This window comes from Tachypleus tridentatus, chromosome 9 (assembly GCF_004210375.1).
Source record: "Tachypleus tridentatus isolate NWPU-2018 chromosome 9, ASM421037v1, whole genome shotgun sequence".
NCBI classification, from domain to species: domain Eukaryota; kingdom Metazoa; phylum Arthropoda; class Merostomata; order Xiphosura; family Limulidae; genus Tachypleus; species Tachypleus tridentatus.
The window spans coordinates 145,788,444-145,807,919 of NC_134833.1; the positions used below are offsets into that span (position 1 = coordinate 145,788,444).

General features: G+C 34.0%; 1 protein-coding gene across 1 annotated transcript; it reads right to left on the minus strand.

Annotated features, from left to right (window-relative positions):
* Nucleotides 1–6,792: 6,792 nt before the first annotated feature.
* Nucleotides 6,793–9,271, minus strand: LOC143226603 (leukocyte elastase inhibitor-like). Its single transcript, XM_076457798.1, is given in 2 exon segments — nucleotides 6,793–8,257; nucleotides 8,259–9,271. Coding segments are annotated over 2 exon segments (1,203 nt in total). The 5' UTR covers nucleotides 9,249–9,271; the 3' UTR covers nucleotides 6,793–8,044.
* Between the last annotated feature and the right edge of the window lie 10,205 nt (nucleotides 9,272–19,476).

Here is a 19,476-nt window from a genome sequence, read left to right on the forward strand (position 1 = left end):
AGCAATGAATATTGCACGACCAGTCTTTAACATAAATACGCCAGTCTACTTTGAGGCATGATTTCCTTTCTGCAGTAATTGTCAGGTTGCCTCTAACAGGCCCAGAAGAATTCTCACTAGATGCATGAGACTTAATTTTAGAAGAACCAAGAACACCCTATCTAAGATACACAACTTAGTTTCAGAATGTGTTTATTTTAGCAGAGTTAACTTTGATGTGGAATCGTAACACCTTTCAACCTATATCAAAGGTACAATCGAGGCTTTTGAAATATTTAACAAAATATATTTGGACATGAGAGCACAAGCTACGTTTCAAACTTTAGAAACATCAAATAGCTGCTCTACAAAAATGCAAAACAACGAATTATCTGTAATTATACTGGGCCACATTTTAACTTTCAAACTGCATGCAAATAAGATAAAATATGCAATGAAACATTGGATTATTAAAACAAAAACTTGTTTCCTCTGTTGTCAGAGGAAGAGCATATCAGTACAACGGGTTGTGGATATGAAAACATCTATTTCTCAGTAGTCACTTTATGGGGTCTGTTTTTCTCACTTTGTGTCCAGTTTACTACTTTCAGATCAACCATTTTTTCTTTTTTTTTATTAGAACACAGGGAATAGCACAAATACAGTCTCCCACTACCAACAACTGCACTCTCCATCTGCTTCAGGTTGGAGGAAGGCAGGGGGTAAACCTGCCCCAGAGTCAGATTAATAAGCCTCTCTCTCTTAATTATAATAAAAACGTGTACAGAAATGAAGCACTTAATAGATATAACTTAAGTAAACATCCTGAACACATATGGTAGACATTCTACAGTAATGTTAGCATGGAACAAGATGCACTTGTCGTGTTGTCCTACACTACACGGTATAAGTACAAAAGAAAGTTCATCAAAATTTGTAATCATTGCACTCATTAAGTGTAACAAAATATGTATTACAACATATGTATGAATAATTTAATATTATAATCATTGCAGCATACTCATCAAGTGTAACAAAATATGTATGAATAATTTAATATTTCCAAATCAGTACATTTCTGTAACAATTAACTACAATAATAAGGTTTGTCCCAAGAATAAAATAAGTAATCATAGGTTTCTTGTAACTAACATCGGTGACACTTATTGTTCAATAATGTGATGAAATTTTAAGTGGGAACCACTCAGTTAAACATTATCAAGCAGTTTCTAGTACATCGGTTTTGCCTTATTCTTAAAAGATATTCGATACATTTCCATTTCCAACAAGGTCGGGAACTTGCTAGTAAACTTGGGTTGGAAACAAACGTCTCTTTAACAAGATTTTTTTTTTTAAATTATTTTGTTGAAGGACTAGAAGTATCATTACAACTATCAATTAAAATACCAATTCTTAGAAAACCAAAGGAAAGTACAGAAACAGGTCTTAAGACAAAACTGCAATAAAATGACAAGTTCCATGAATCTCTAGGGAGAAGATTACTTCCTGTTGCAGACAGTAAACCCATCCAGTATGTCATTGTTACAGAATTTATATAATGTGTGACAAAGATAAAGTCTTATTTCTGAACAAGATGTTACCCCATCAAGACCATCCCATGTTTGATAGAGTAACCTTCTTTACAAGAATCTCATTTGTCTTCCCTCCAAAGCCCCAAACCTAATTCTGGAATCATAATTATAGTGTCAGACAATGAGAAAATCTTACCAACATACCAAAATTTAGAGCAAATTAGCAAACGGAACACAAGCAAATGTTCCAAATACTGAAAGATTTTTAGGCATGCCACTGGGTGATTTTATGATGAGCCAATTCTAAAACTGGAGACCATGAATTTGGCAAGACATTTGACCTAGGCCACTACTACATATATGATGAAAATAGACCTAAGCATCTTTCGCCACTTAACATACCTCTTAAAAATAAAGTATTAATAAAGGCACCTAATGCTAAACTGAACATCTCATTAGTTTTAGACTAAGCTGATAACACTGAAAATGATATTTGTTAAACATTGTATTAGAATTAAAACTAGTGATAATTGTGAAATACATCCTGAACTGTTTGCAAAATACAGGATACTTGTGATGATACATTCAACATGAATGTATGTGCTGATACCTGCATGGACATTGCCCTGACCCTACTGTTACATAAACAAGTATATTCAACTGTAGCCAAGAGGAAGGAAGAGGTCAGTGAATCTCACCTTTTCTGGTGTTTAAAACCTAAATCTCAATAAAGAAGTACCAAGATATTTGGGCTGTTCCATAAGATACCCAAAGACAAAAAAAACACTAATTCAATTCATTGACTGGTATAGATCCAGTTGAACATTCATAAAAATCCCCAATTTAATTCCAAAGGATCTCATTTCGTTGTATATACCCCAGAAAGGGGAAAAGAAGAAATTTAATAAAAAGAGAAAAATGGTGAACCAATTCTGGCAAAAACTAGTAATATAGCATAAACCAGAACCTCAAGTTGAACATGATTGCAAGAAAGAGTCAACCAGTGAATTAGAATGTCATTTCTGAAGATTAAGAAGGAATGGTGCAAGAGAGAGAACACAACACCATGAAACAGTTCATGATAGTGAACTTAAGTAACATGCAAAGGATGCAGCTCTGTTGTGGTGAGTAATGAATGAGAAAGAAGGGTTAAATGTAGGTTGATCAATACACAACTAAACGAATTGATACGAAGATAAAACTAGGGGAATGTTGCAGGAATTTTAAGACACCATCATGGCTTTCTCAATCAAAATCATAATCTAAGTAGACACTGGGATCGAACATTTCTGGGAAGAAAGAATAACGTGATCAAAGACCCTAAAAGAGTTGCATTGCCAGAATTTTTGTGACAATCTTCGTTAGTTGATTATTGGCACAAAGCCAATACTACTGGTATAAAAATAAAAGATAAAATTTTGTAAAAAATATAATGAAGTAAAAACTTATATAATTTCTAAAGACTGACAATCTTATAATCTTCATTTAATCATGTAATAGGCCTCAAATTCCCTGTGTCGGTAAGATCATGATCTTTAACCTGTTCAGTGCCGTAGACGAGATAACTCGTCCAAGCCGATCGGTAACAGAGTGCCACGGGAGAGTTAATTCGTTCCCAATAATACCTAACTTCAACGATAGATGTCAGCACCATACATGAATTTGACCTACTTACAAATTGTTTCACTTTTGATCCAAAATGGCGTCACGAAAAAATTTGCAAAATGAAGAAGCATCAGAGTTGTATTTTGAACTTGGTTCAGAGTTGCCGTAGCAGCTGAAATACTTGGCAGTCAACAGGTTAAGTAAAATGTTAATGGCAGCTAGGGAAAAAAATGCTAATTATAGCCACACATTTATGACTAAAATATCAAAAAATTCTTTATAAAACTGACCAGCTCTTAAGACTTAAGTGCTTTATGGGTATTCATTAATAGTACTATGTGAAAAGCACTCATCATAAGTATGGAGGTTAGACAAGGTGCAAGAAATTTCATATGGAACTTGAGGCAATCTATCAAACAAAATGTGTAGAAGAGAAATTAACTTTTGCCACTTAACACAGAACCACTGACTTTGAGTCAAGAGATCACTTTCTTCTCTCCTGAAAATTTCTTCTTATGAAAAAAAATATTGTGTTAGCATTTCATTTTCAAAAACTCACTTGCATAGGACCAAATTTTTAAACAATAAGCTAACAAGTTAAATTTACATTCAACATCCTTAATCCAGTTGAGGTAGGCAGGAGCAATTCGAGTTTGATCATATCCAATCTGATCTAGTTTAGACATTAAGCAACACAGATGATCATTATTAGCATGGAATGTTTCACAAAAAAATTTTATATACATTAGCTTAACTGCAGCTTTAAAAGAAGCCCACCATCTAACTGTACTTTCAAAATTATTAACGTGATCATGAACTGACAAAATCAGCTCACAATTCTTAGTACCTAAGTTATAAATTATTCATTTTTCAATAATCCTCCCAAATTGGATAGTAGATATGGATTACAAACACGTAGTCTATTTGTGATGGCGAGAAAGCTGCTTAAAATAAATATGCATATCAACCATCCTTCTTAGGTCGAAACATTGTTCTCTGCTGTATTGGTAAAAGTGTTAATACCCATAGCAGTTGTCCTAAGAAACAAACTCGTAGTCTGGTAGAGTACATGGGTCAATATCAGAGAAGGAAACATGATAAATCTATCTATTAGAATATTGACAGTGCTATTGGGACATGTGCATCTACCAACATGGGGATACTGGTTTTATTAGACATCTTTTAAAATAAAATTTGTTATAAGGGTATGTAATTCAGCAACCTTCCCTGTTCCCAGTACAGGGTTGCCACACACACATCTTGTTCACAGAAACTTCAGTGACAGTTAAAACTTTCTGCCAGAATTAAATGAACGTTTGAGAGAAGGTAATGAGCCAAAGAACAAAAACAATCCACTCCTATTAACTGGAACAGAAATGCAAATGAGTTGAAAAATATTAGATTCTAGGGTTAAATTGACTCTAACAACATGTTTATCAGCATTCTGAAAAAACATGGGACGTTCAACAAGTACTTACAATGGAAAAGATTGCACAGCTCCAGCTATTCAAGCAACCCAACCCCAGAAGCACATTTTTTTTAGCAAGAAAAGACATTATAGATGTATTAGCACTAACATAAGACAATTGAGTTACCTGTAAAACCACAAAACCATAATTGGTTACTAATAATAATTGTAAAAAACAATTTAACAGATGGTTTCTTTAAGGCTATTGATATTAATAAATAAAAAACAATAACTATGAGTCATTAAATGATAGATGAAAATGAATCATTGGAATCGTGTTCTGTCAGGAGAACAAAAGAATTGTGTAATTAGTTCCTGAAAGGAAAAAAATATGGAATATTTCTTTTTTTTGTTGGAACAGAGACATCTGGAAGTTTTCTTTTATGATGACATAGATGTCATTATCGTAGAAGGATGATCAACATCAGGTTCCACCACCATTGCAGAATCTGGTAAATCATCAGACAGAAATGACTGCACTGGTATAGCTTGAACTGAATATAAAAGTAAATCCAACATGGAATTGGAATCCACTACACTTGAAGAAGCCAGAGGAGCCACAGTGTAATCCATAGGTTCAATAAGTGCCACTGTGGATGTAGAAGGGTTGACTTGAAGATTTGCAACAGGTGAATCATCCTTTAGCACATCATCATAAACAGCAGCAAATGTGCACACTACTGCTATGAAACTAACTCAACTAATGCAGCATTTACAAACATAGGAGGTAGTACACTTACCAACATATCTGACATTGCTCCAATCTCATCCTTACCTTCAGTTTGTTCATCTTAGGGGTAGTTCATCAACTTTAAGCCCTCACCTTTGAACTTGCCTTGGCACCTTAAGTACTTTTCTAAGTAGCCTGAGCATTTGTTGAACAATGCTCTGGGGCTGCAATTTTATTATTACGTAGATGACTAAGTTATTCTAGTTCATTCTGAACAGGAATCAGCCAATCATACTTGGCAGCTTTTTTCAGTGAGCTGGTTTATCAAACTGAAGAAGTCCTTCTTTAGACCTACTCAATATCTTTTATTCATTTAGGGTCTTTCTCAACACTTCAGTCAATCATGCCCAGCCTTCTCCTTTGCAACTCTGTTGAATGGAACTGTCAGTTCACCGTGCCTACTCGACTCAATATTTTACTTGTCGTGAGGTTCTACTGTTTTGGGGGATGTGGTCATTGATGATATCACTGGCCACCCCTGAGTGTGCCCATACCATACAACTTCAGTGGGCACTTCAAGATAACCTTGTTTGACATCCTCTATCCATTACCATTTTCCTTCACTCTTCCTTGTCAGATTATCTGCTTTGGTGATAAGACAAAGCCCATACTTTGGAAGGCACACTGCTTCCTTCTCTGTGTTCAAATCTACATCTTTCCATGGATATGTCCTTTCTGGGATGGGTGCATGGATAAATCACCAGGCTTTATGCCATTTGTCTGTGAACAAAAGTTCCTTGCATATCAATGTTCTTGAACATCTAGCTGTATGTTATATTACATCCTTCTCCTCACTCGACATTGTCCGGTGATGATACATTCAACTATCTATAGTCGTAGTACATAACCACCAAGGGGGCACCCAGTCCAGAAATCTCTATTTTTGGATGTTGGATTTCTTATACTGGGCCAAGTACATTACATTCATCTTATTGCATGACATATGCCAGATATTTTCAATATGTTTGTGGATTGTCTTTTGTGCCCTAACTGGGTATATCCCATAGGGTTGGCATTAGATCCCCTTAGTTTTAGGGATCTTTAACATCAGTGGAGTTCTCTCCATGCAGATGCCTTTACCACAGCTCCAGCTCTCAACACCAAGTTACCTCTCTTTTGATTCCCTGTATCTCACTCCCAGGCTCTGGCAGTCAACATCTTTAGCCACGATTGATCAAACAAGTATTGTTACATGTGCCCTCTCATCCAAATACTTCATCAGATGTTTTCTATCATCCACTTCACTCTTTCTTTGTTCCTCCTGATTATTCCTTATTTGCCATTGATTTCCATAAATGGAATGATTGTTCCTCTTCCACTTTCTCCTTACCTTTTTTGTCAACCTCATTCACATGTCCCACTTACTGTATTACATGATAGTGCAAGTTGGTGTAGAATTTATGCAAGAGTGCTTTCTTTGTTCAAGTAATCATAATAAGCACTTTCAGAAATAAACTACAGTTTGGATGAAGTTGTTAGCATTATAATTGTAAAGGTTCACTTTTATTTTATCATTGTTTGTTACATGTATCTTATGTACATCAGTTTTTGCCTATGAACATCTTTTAGGATTTACATGATTTCATAATCTACACACCATTTGTTATGGCTTTCATTGTATACATATGTAAATAAAAACCTCTCATTTGCTTCATTATCATACTCACAGTTCACACATTCTAAACCTCCAAATTATATTATATCAATATGTTATTATATCAATAACACTAACATACCAAAGAGACTGGATATTATGTCTGATGTTTTGTTCCCAACATATGAATTAAGTCTTTTTCAGTATCCATCTGTGAACATGAATAACGCTTAATGTAATTGATCTTTAAAAATTACTTTTCAATGTCAGTATGTCATCAACTACTAGGCTGTGACTTTACTACCTAGTCTATTTATCCATATCTCAAACATAATTTTAATAAAATTCATTAGTTTTTATCTGTTCTAGCCAAATGAATAATATACATGCATCCAGTATTTTCCTTGTCTTCTTTCTTGTGCTACTGTGTTTATTAAATAAAATTTTCAGTTAACAAAAGACAAAAATATATACAATTTAAACACCAGTCCTGTTTTGGGGATGATAAATTAAAGTGATTACCACAACCATAGAAACAGTAATACTGTAAAACAGATCAAATCAGTTAACAGTAGTACTGTTTAACAGGTATTAGGATATGTTAAGCTGAGTTATGCATTGTATTTCTTACAATTGTATGAATTAAATTAAAAAAACAACAACAACACGACAACATAGTACATGTACATAGATATTTAAAATATTCTTTCACATTGGAGAAAAGAAACAGGGAAATCACAACTGTCTTCTATAACATAAGATAAAGGCTTCAAATACATGTATACAGTTGTATAAAAATATATGCACAATAAAAAATCATAATGAAAACACATGCACTTGATGAATTAATATAAAGTAGTTAGTTACCTGATAAGAACCTATAATATGAAGTACTTTAAAAAAAGGTACAATGAAGTTATGGTGCATCAAATGTCAGTAGAAAAACTGCTCATTATAAACTAAACAAAAATATGTCAAACAACTTCTGAGTTAACCTGAACAGCATCATTAAATTTTTTCTAGTCCAAATTTTAGTTTCATTAATTTGATCTTGATAACTGGTTGGTTACAAGAATACTTACTAGTTACGTAGAATTACAAGTATGGAATAACCCTGGGATACAATAAGGTGTAGTTTAACAATCATCTTGAACTATATCAGAAACAGGAGGCTTTTTCAAGGCTCCCATGAACAACACTGACTTGTACTTATTTTCTAGAATCAAGAAAACAAAAGGATGGTTAGCTGTAAATTCTACAACCTCTCTAATAAGCATGCACCGTTTTTGTAAGATAACTCCAGTGGCTGCAGCTGCTTCAGTACCTTCTTCACTGACATCTAAAAAAGCTCTTGTGAACCACTTCTCCTACAAATAGATCCTGTTGCCCAGTAATCCCAGACAAGTCAGCTTTATCATGTTGAAACATGTCTTCCATCCCGATTCTTGAAAGTTGTTTCTTCATGGATATATTTTCCTCAAGATGAAATTTTGGTAACGAAACACGAACATTTCCTTTAACCATATTTTTAATCAATTCTTTAATTGCATTATTGGATAAAGATTTCTCTAGAGCCTCCAGTCCTTCTATTGCATTAGGAAGAAGAATAACCATGCTTACAAGACCATTTCTGTAAGGCAATTCTAAGGCTGAGCAACTCAGTTCTTCGCTCACTCCATATCGAAAACTGTGTTCCTGATACATCATGTGAACGTTTACAGCTTCCTTTTCAGAAATGTAAAACAATTTCTTGTGGGTGGTTCCTTTAGCAAATTCTCGAGCCCAATTTCCTTTGAAGTAGATGGCACTGGTCAAAACCATTCGGGTTAGAGGAGTGATCAGATCTTTGGTAATCAAATCACTAATCTTCCCTTTTGTGGTCCTTTCTACCCAGGAGTTGATCTCATTCATAGATCCACTGGGATCCTTTTGAAAGTCAACCGTCCCAAGATCACTATCATAAAATATTTCTAAAGCAGAGCTATAACTGCTTAGAACATTCATTCCAGTCTGAGCAAAGATACGATTTGCTAACTCAAGTATCAAGTTTCCCTCCTCTTCCTTTTTCAACACCAGCAGAAAGTCTCTGAAACCATGGTGAACCTCATCTTCTGCTAGACTGGACACTCCTAGAGCACTTCTTATCTGTTCTGCTGTCTTGTTTTTAGAACCAGCTAAAGTCATGCCTAATGATAGTGCAATATTAACTGGAGAAAAAAAGATGTTCTGGTTTGGACTTTCAAGTAAAACTGCCTGATACAAATTGATGGCAAAGTCTGTGCAGCCTCTGGCCACCTGAGATGTACACATATTCTCTCCTGGCTTTACCTGGATTTCCATATTTTTCTCACAGTTGCAAAGCCCTAAAAATGAAAAAATGTTTCCATTAGTACAGGCTCATATCACACTAGTAAAACACATTGTGTATTTAATATTAAGTTTTGTTTAGTATTTAAAACATTTTGTGAGACCATCCAAAAAAGTTAAAATCATTATATGTGAAAGTTTTGGGAACCATTTAAATACAATGAACATTCACTATAATATTAGTATACCTCATGAAATATGCTAGTCTGAACACAAATCATACATAAACAACTGTATATTAAACATTATAAACCTGTTTACACAATACTTTGAACAAGTTAGTCCACATTTATGTTTGATTTGTTCAGTAAGAAAAAAAAGTTCATAAAAACACAAGTACATAAATCTGATAATTAAACATTAAACTAATCTAGTTCACAAGTATATACACTTGTGTACAAAATTAACTCATTAACCTTGTATATTACAGACTGAAAAACCATAATGCAGAAGAAGAAAATAACCACATAAAATAATGTTTTGGGACAACAAAAGACCTACTTGTCCACCTCAGCTGTTCCATTCTCTAAGCTAAAATAAAACTATAAAATAAATTTAAAAAAAATTCTTAAAGCCAGTCCTATTCAACATGACTGAAATATTATACGAAATGCTTAATGAATCTGACACCTAAATGAAAGCACATATTTTGTCACTTCTCTTGCAAAATTTTTTATTTAAAATGTTAAATACAAGTCAAAGTCTTACAATTTGTTCCATAATCACACTAGTTATTAATATATGAACATTATAAACTTTACCAATCTATAGATACTCTAATCTTGTATATATGATACAACTGCAGTATTTGGTCGGGTAAGAAAATAATAGTCTTGGTATGGATTTCCTTTCACCTGCTTCTCTCAGCACAAAGTCAAGATTGTAAACTTTTGTATGGTGCTAGTCTCCAAAGCTTATAGAAATAACTCATTCTCTAAGCTGAATTCATCACTATGGAGGATTTTAATTTCAGGAACACAAACTGGCTGAAAACCACAAGGGAAACGGATATAAAAACTGTTCAGGATGATTTCCTTCCCTAATTAGTTACAGAACATGTTGGGAACAATGCTGTTTTACGCTTAATGTTTCTTCTATAGAAATAGCTGAGAGAGTAGAACATTTAGTGCATGTGATCCTCGGTCATTTAGGGTTTATGTTTTACTGCTACTCTGGGTGAAAAAAACTCCATTAATTGATGTAACTGACTACTTATGATCATCAATTACCTCAATTTTGTCAAGAAATAACTTATACAAGTTATTCTTCCTTCTTATAATTATTTTTAATAATTCCAACTATACAAGTGAAACATCGCCATTACAATTATTTTCAACTAATTAAAGGATGTTCAACTTCTATTATCATGACTCAAAAACAATCAACCATTTGAAAGTGTTTTTGATTATTCCTGTCTCCAAGTGGGACAGTGGTATGTTTCAGAGTCGACAGTACTAAAATCTAGTGTTCAATTCTCCATGATGGGCACAATAGATAACCAATTGTGAATTTGCTCTAAAATAAATTATTCCAACTATCCATGTCTCATGTGAAAATAATCAAGTAATTGAATGTGATTTATTATTGAGCCTAGTAACTCTTCAACTTTGTCTTACCATCCAGATCTGTTTAATGTGCAAGATAGAGAGTAGTAACACTTTTGGTTGCCCAACTAATTTTTAATAAGTGCAACAAGGTTGTCTTTTGTGGATAACACAACTGAATTAATTGGAAATACTGATCAAGTGCTGAAATCATTTAATATAAAACAACGTTTCACAACAGACATGTTCCTTACAAAAGAAAAAGTAACTGGAACTTAAAGACCAGATTGGTTAAAAAGGATAAAACTAAAGAAACTGTCATAAATTTGAAAAAATGAGACACTAAGAGAACTGCAGAATATCAGAGAGAGTTGGTCAAACACAACATTCGATAATGGTAAGACTGGCTGAAAATCTAACAGTAAAAATTCATAAGTACATCTGTGAAATACGAAGGAGGAAAGCTCATATCTGATGATTATGAGATATCTAGATTACTAAATTCTATTTTTTCTTCAATACTTACTAATGAAGAATTATGCAATATTCCTCATCATGAACAAATTGTGAATGTGTAATGGACTAAAACAAAATTCCACTACGGTTGGGTTGGAACAAGAAACAATTTATTAAACTGTAACAACAGAAATCCAAAATAAAACTTACAAACAATTACAAGTTTTATCATATACAAAAAACAAACAGTAAATCATGTCTGACTTGGATATAAGTGAAAGAGTAGGTGATATAATAAAGTTGGCTATCGGTGATGCAATTTTTTTTATGGTACATGTAAAGGCTAAGGACATAGGAAAAGGTATGTCAGGAGCTAATTAATAAGTACAAGAGGTTAATAAAGACATTTAAAGTAAAAGACCACAACATGTAATTTTTTCAGTGATACTGCTTGAAGTTACACGTTGGACACTAGTGCTAAAGGCTAAGTTTAGGTTAGTATGTAACGATAAGGAGATTGGCTGGTTGGGTGGGTGGGTGGATTTGGCATTTTATGGTGCAAAGCAACTGGGCTCTCTGCACCAAACATCTGGTAAAACTTAAAAGCATTAAAACTGGTAAAAATGAATCACGGTAAAACAAAACAAAGTTGAATTTTTGAATTAAAACTTAAACAGCATGAAATTCAATTTTTATACCTAGTGTACAGCAGTAAGAGAGAAATTACAGTAATACTGGTTTTAAAGGATATTCTGTACCATAGTCCATTTATGGAACAGGCACACCAGTGATAGTGCCAGAGCAAACACACTTAGCTGTGATGTCAGCAAGCTTGTTCCTGCAAATACCAACATGGCCTGGTATCCAGAAGAACTGGACAGAAGTAGATGTTAAAGAAAAATGGGCCAGTTGGTTTTGAATATCAGTGAGAATAGGGTGAAAACTGATGTGAAGCAATTCCAAGGCTAACAGAGAGCTAAGTGAATCAGTATAAATAGTACAGTTTGTGTGCTGCATATCTTTTATGTGATCCAGGGCATGAGAAATGGTGTACAATTTGGCAGTGAACACAGAAACTGCAGAGGGGATTCTGTTTGCGACAACCAAATCACTGCAAATAATGGCAGAGTCATCAGATTTTGAACCATCTGTATAAATGGGAATGGAAGGATTGTTTGAAAGATATTCGGGAAAAAGAAGGCGACACTTCCTATCAGGAGTATCTGTCTTCTTCAGATGACTCAAATAAAAATCACGGGGATAGTAATTAGCCAATGGTGGGATAAGCTGACCTGTGGATACCACTATGTCATCCAAAGACAGACCCAATTCATCCAACTGCTCTTGGAGATGAAGGCTAAAAGGAACAGTGGCAGACCATCTATTATGAAAAAGTGTGGCCCACTGAGGAAGGAAAACACAGCCCCATGTGGAATGCTGTGGTAAAGATTGAAGTATACATTAAAGACAGTTGCAAATAACAAAGGTGTAGAGAAGGTTCATTGGATTCCATGTACAAACTCTGGACTGGAAAAGTGCAGAAATTGGCCAGTTAGACTTGTGAGATCAGTTCAGTGGAAGAAGGGAGCTTTCAGGAATAGATGGTTTACATTTAAATAGGGTAAAGGCTGGATTGTTTACTAAGACTATTAACATAGCTGTAAGGGAAATTTTAAACTAGGACTAGTAATAGGTGGTGGCCAGGAAAAAAAAACTAAATAGAAAACTAATAGACAGAGAAACATGAAGTATTGGAAATGAGGATAGAAGTAGTTATACGAGATAGGCTTCTTGATGCTATTGTAATGTTATAATTATAATAAATAAAACTGATGACATCAGAGCACTGGCAGGAATAGAAGGTTTTGATATAATGGGAATAACTGAAACATGGTTACACATAGATGATTTTGAGGACAGAAGTTTCTTTGAAATACAGGGCTATGGGTTATTTAACAGTGATAGAGTATTAAAAAAAAAGTGGAAAGGAGTGGCTTTATATGTAAATTGTGAATAACATTCTGTTCAAATTTGGGACATAAAAGGTAACAGCAAGGAGAATGAATCCATTTGGGTTTCTATTAGTGATATACTAGAAACAATACTATTTTAGATTTATTATTAACTTCAAATACAGAAACAATCGAGACAGAAATTGGGAAACATCCGAGTGCAAGTGACCATTTCTCTGTTAGAGTCAATGTTTTGCTACACATGGTGATAAGGAATAATATTTTGTTAGAAATTTCAAAAAACTAAATTTTGAAGAGACATGACAAGAATTATCTGGTGGGAATGGGGCAGCTGAGTTATTTGGAAACACTGATCAGATGTTGAAAATTTTTAAAGTTAAATATTTAAATATTCAAGGTAAACATATTTCTTATAGTAAGAAAAGATAAGCTGCAAGTAAAAACCAGGTTTGCTCACAAAGACTAAGATAAATTAAAAAAAAACAATACAAATTAAAGAAATTTAAAGTCACTAGTATGACAGATTTAGAAGATTAAGTTGGTGAAACAGGAAATTAGGACATCAGAAAGGATGTATAAAAAAACGTATTGTAATATAAAAATTAACAGCAAGGATTTTTTTAAATACATTAAGAATAAACAAAATGTTACTGTATTTTTTCTTTAGTTTTTATTAATGAAGGTTTAAGGAGTATTCCATATCATGAACAGTTTATAGATGGAAAATGGATCAAACAAGATGGCTGCATTAATTCTGAGCTGGTTAGAAAAGAAATTGGTTAGTTTAAAAAAAAACGAAAAAGTTCCTAGGCCAGATAAAACTTCCCAAGAGTCATGAAAGATGTTAATGACTGGATATGTGAGCCACTTGTAACTATTTTTCAGAAGTCTGTGAATAGTAGGCAACTACCAGAGGACTGGAAATTAGTTAATGTGATTTCTGTTTTCAAGGGAGGTGATAAACATAGTCCCAGTAATTACAGTCATTAGTCTTACATTAGTTGTAGGAAGAGTTTTTGGGAAGTCTGTTAAAAAGATGCTTTGCAAAGTCATTTAACAAAGGTTATAATAAGAAATTTCACTTGTTTGCTTGCTGTCAAGCATAAATTCTGCAGTAAATGTTACCACTTTGGGTATGTCTCATTTGTGTGATACCATAATTCAGACCAAAGTTAAATTGGGGAATTTATCAGCCTTTATTCTAGGGACAATTTAGCATTATATGGACCACTCTTTGTCATCTGCTGATGCTCCTCTTCTTCTAGGTTCTTCAGAACCTAGCCAGGCTGACTAGGATTTTCACTGTTCAGTTCAGATTATCCTGGGAGTGAGGAGGGCAGGACCTGAATCTTACCCTGATGACTATTTTGTGGTACCACTCATTGATCCACTTCCTCTCTGAAGATCTTCACAAGAACCCTGAAGGGTGTTCTAAAGACACGTTCTCCCTTTTCACTTTCACCATGGCCTGCAAACAGTTAATTTGTTGTTGGGACCTGTTGGATTGTAATGCAATATTGTCACAGATGTAAGGGTGTCGAATTGATGTATCTGGATTTCAGAAAGCATCATATAAAAGTGTTGCACAAAAGGCTTGTGAAAAAAAAAATCTATAATTGTGAGGGATAAGTCAGCAAATTGGATAGAAGAGTGACTTGATGGAAGAAAACCAAGGGTTTTGATAAATGAAGTTCAGTGAAATTGGACTAGATACAAATGGGGTACATCAAGGTCAGTTTTAACCTTTGCTCTTTTTAATTTATATCAGTGAATGAGGTCAATAAACATTGAGCAAATTACTTATATTTGCAGATAGTATTAAGGTCTTAGGTGCTGTTAACTGTGAAGATGATGATGCTGATATACAAAGGGATTTAAATCATTTAGTGGGTTGTAAAATAACGCATGGTGGTCATCATAATTTGAATTATACGTATAATTTGGATGCGAATAACCTTAAGAGTGCTATGAGAGAAAGGAATCTTGGCGTAATGTTTGATCAGTCTCTAAAGCCATCCAAGCAATGTGCTATTGCTAGTGGTAGGGCAAATTGGATTTTAGGTTATAGCTACAGAAATATTGAATACAAGTCTAGAGGTTATAATTTCATTGTACAGGTAACTAGTTAGACCACATTTGGAATTTTGTGTTCAGTTTGGGCTCCTTACCTCAGGGAGGACAATGAATTGTTGGAAAGGGTCCAAAGAAGGGTTACTAAAATGAAGGGGTTATCACTGTGAAAAGAAAATGAAATGTCTCAAATTGTTTTCTCTTAGTAAAAGAACAGTAGGAGTGGTGTTATTGAGGTGTTTAAGATTGTAAAGGGAATTAATGTTGATACATAATCATTTTTCATATTTAACAGTGAGAACAGCAGGATTAAGGGAAACAAATCTATATTTAGGCAGAGTAGGAGTCTTCTTCAGCTAAGACAGTTTTATTTTTTCTATGAGAGTGGTTGGCATTTGGAATGGTTGGCTTCAGGTGTTTTTGAGGCAATAAATTTACACGAGTTTAAGAAAAAGCTTGATAAGTACATAAATGATTAGGGCTGGCTTTAAGTGTTTAAGAAATTATTTTAACTTAGTTTAAGGGATGGAACAGCTGAGATAGGCCAATAGGTCCCATCTTGTCCCAAAATGTTATGTTAATAAAAACATTAACAAAAAATATGAAATAAATATGAATGTTATTCATTTTAAGAAATAAAGGAATCAGGAAAGAGAACAAGAAGAGAGAAATCTAATTTCTGTAAACAGTATTTCAAAAGTAATCCAATACTTGTGATTAACAACAATGTCAAACTACAATCAGTAACACTCTGTCCTAAACATATCTTTTGAACTAACTCATTAAAGATCAAAGAAAGATTTTTATTTAGTGATCAGACCACAAGGTTACATCATGCCACCAGCTAATTTACATAATCTGTTATGACATTGATATCTATACATAAGCCACTTGGTATTACTTTTGTAAGTCCTTAAATAGTGCAGTACTGGAAGTTGGTAGATTATAACAGTTATAATTATTGGCCTACCCCAGTCTTACATTATTGATAGGTGGAAAAAATTTGAAGTCTTATAAAAGATGCCTTTTAAATTAATTTAACACACTTTAAAATCTGTTTGGAAAGTCAACAGTTTCATTAGGTGAAAATCTTCTCTCACAAACCTTTTGAAAATATTTAGAGGTTAGTGCTTATGTTGATCAGGATATTAGTATGAATTTGGTGTGTTTGAAAACATTTGATAAAGTATCACATAAATAGCTTGTTAGAAAATTATCTCTGTAGGTGTGAGGTATATGCTGCCTCACTGGATAAAAGGGTCATTGGATGCAAGACAGCAGAGGGTTGTTATAAATAAAGTTCAATCAAACTGGCCTAATGTCACAAGTGGTGAACTTCAGGGCTCATTGTTAAAACATTTGCTCCTTTCTTGTTTCATTACATTAGTGACAGATGAATGAGCTGTAAATAAAGTATTTAAATTTAGTGATGATATTAAAGTTGTGGGTGTTGCTGGCTGTGAGGAGGACACTAACACCTTACCAAAGGGTTTGGATTACCTGGTGAGTTGGACAAGAATTAGCAGTTGGCTTTTAATTACAATAAGTACAAAGTAATACATATGGGATATAATAACCTTAAGGTGATATATATTAATTATAAATCATCACTTTCACGTAAATCATTTGTATATCAGATCTTTAGAATTCGGAAAAATAACACAATCGAAATATTGGCCTTTTTATATGGTTTAGAGGAGTGGTTCCCAACCTTTTTTATGCCCCGCACCCCTAAAAAATTTTAATGTTCTCACACCCCTCACAGTAATTATTTATTTAAGAATAAAGATGAAGGTATCCAAAACAAATTTTTATAATGTTATCTCACAGTCCCTGGAACCACTGGTTTAGAGGATGGAACAGCCAACATGGACCAATAAATCCCCCCCTTTCTTTTTATTTTTATGTTACATTAATTCCAGTAGTTCCTATAAAATGCTCAGGTTTAGGAATATTACTTATATCCTGTCTAATAAAAACAGGCTTATGTTAAGGGTCAGGAATATTACTTGTATCCTGTTTCATAAAAACAGGCTCATGTTCAGAGTTAGAAATATTACTTATATCCTATCTCATAAAAACAGGCTTATGTTAAGGGTCAGGAATATTACTTGTATCCTGTTTCATAAAACAGGCTCATGTTCAGAGTCAGAAATATTACTTATATCCTATCTCATAAAAACAGACTTATGTTCAGAGTTAGGAATATTACTTATATTCTGTCTCATAAAAACAGGCTTATGTTAAGGGTCAGGAATATTACTTGTATCCTGTCTCATAAAAATAGGCTTATGTTCAGGGTCAGGAATATTACTTATATCCTGTCTCATAAAAACAGGCTTATGATCAGAGCCAGTAATATTACTTATATTCTGTCTCATAAAAACAGGCTTATGTTCAGGGAGCAGGAATATTACTTGTATCCTCTCTCATAAAAACATGCTTATGTTCAGAATTAGGAATATTACTTATATCCCATCTCATAAAAACATGCTAATGTTTGGGTTGCTGTCAGAGCTTGAAAGTTACCACTGCTTTGAATATGACTACCCCTAAAGTTTATCACAACGTCAAGTGATCCACAGACAGGAACTGTGCCACGCTTTTAAAGTTTTATATTAAATTCAGACTTAGTTTATGCTTAGCCAAAGTTGAACTTCAAGTTACAGGTCTACAACAGTCTTCACAATCTCGTAATTTTTAGAAATATATGCTTTAATAACATGTATTTTCTTTGTCTCTTGTTTTTGTACACTAATATATATTATACTTTAATTACAAAATACAATACATAATAGCTAGACTTCTCTTTGCTAACTGACAAACTATATCATGCGCTATCGCTTAGCTTCAGACCTTCTGACTAAATTTAATGAGTTACACACGTAACAGACTTAACTCTAAAACGAATATAAATGTAAAAAAATAAAATAACTTTGACATCAAAACAATTGTAGCCCATGATCCGCAAGCTGCTACAGTATTACAAATTCAAAGTGTGATACTAGTGTTATATGAGAACTGAACATTTAACAGTATCATTCTTACGTTAATAAACTACTACAGTTTAAACGACCACAAACCTACTTCAATAAAATCTTCAAACAATTCTCAAAGATTATCACCTTAAGCACTCAACTTTGGACAAAAGTGTATGAAATTGATAACATTTTCTGATTATCGAAATAGTATCCACCCACACCCAACCTATCTTATTTCGATAATCGTGGTGGGAAGAGCACAAACTAAACAAGAAGTTCACAAACAAAACTAACCACTAGGAAGACAGATTTGGAAATTAAATTCTAGAAATAACGTTTATTTTTGTTGTTGTTTTTTTTGGAATTTCGCACAAAGCTACTCGAGGGCTATCTGTGCTAGCCGTCCCTAATTTAGCAGTGTAAGACTAGAGGGAAGGCAGCTAGTCATCACCACCCACCGCCAACTCTTGGGCTACTCTTTTACCAACGAATAGTGGGATTGACCGTTACTTTATAACGCCCCTACGGCTGGGAGGGCGAGCATGTTTAGCGCAACGAGGGATTCGAACCAGCGAACCTCGGATTGCGAGTCGAATGCCTTAACCCACCTCGCCATGCCGGGTCACGCTTAGACGGTGGGTTTTTGTTTATTTAAAGTTGTATTAAATTAGTGTAATTTCTTTTAAAGAACTGCAAATTATGATAACATCAACAATACAATCAAAATATCTAAACAACAAATTGGTTTGAAAATGTAATTAATGTATGTTACAGTGCACACCATACTATAATTAAAATAAGTCACAACTTCTCCCACCATCTTGGGTGCTAAAAAAAAATAAACATTTATTAACACCAAAGTTTGGAGATGTTTAATAATACGATGACATTATTTTCTGTTTATTACCTACTGTCTATTTGTTTGTTTTAAAATTTCGCGCAAAGCTACACGAGGGTTATCTGCGCTAGCCGGCCCTAATTTTGCAGTGTAAGACTAGAGGGAAGTCAACTAGTCATCACCACCCATAGTCAACTCTTGGATGACTCTTTTATCAACGAATAGTGGGACTTATCGTCACATTATAACGCCCCTACAGCTGAAAGGGCTATAATGTTTGGTATGACGGGGATTCGAACCAACGACCCTAAGATTACGAGTCGAGTGCCTTAACCACCT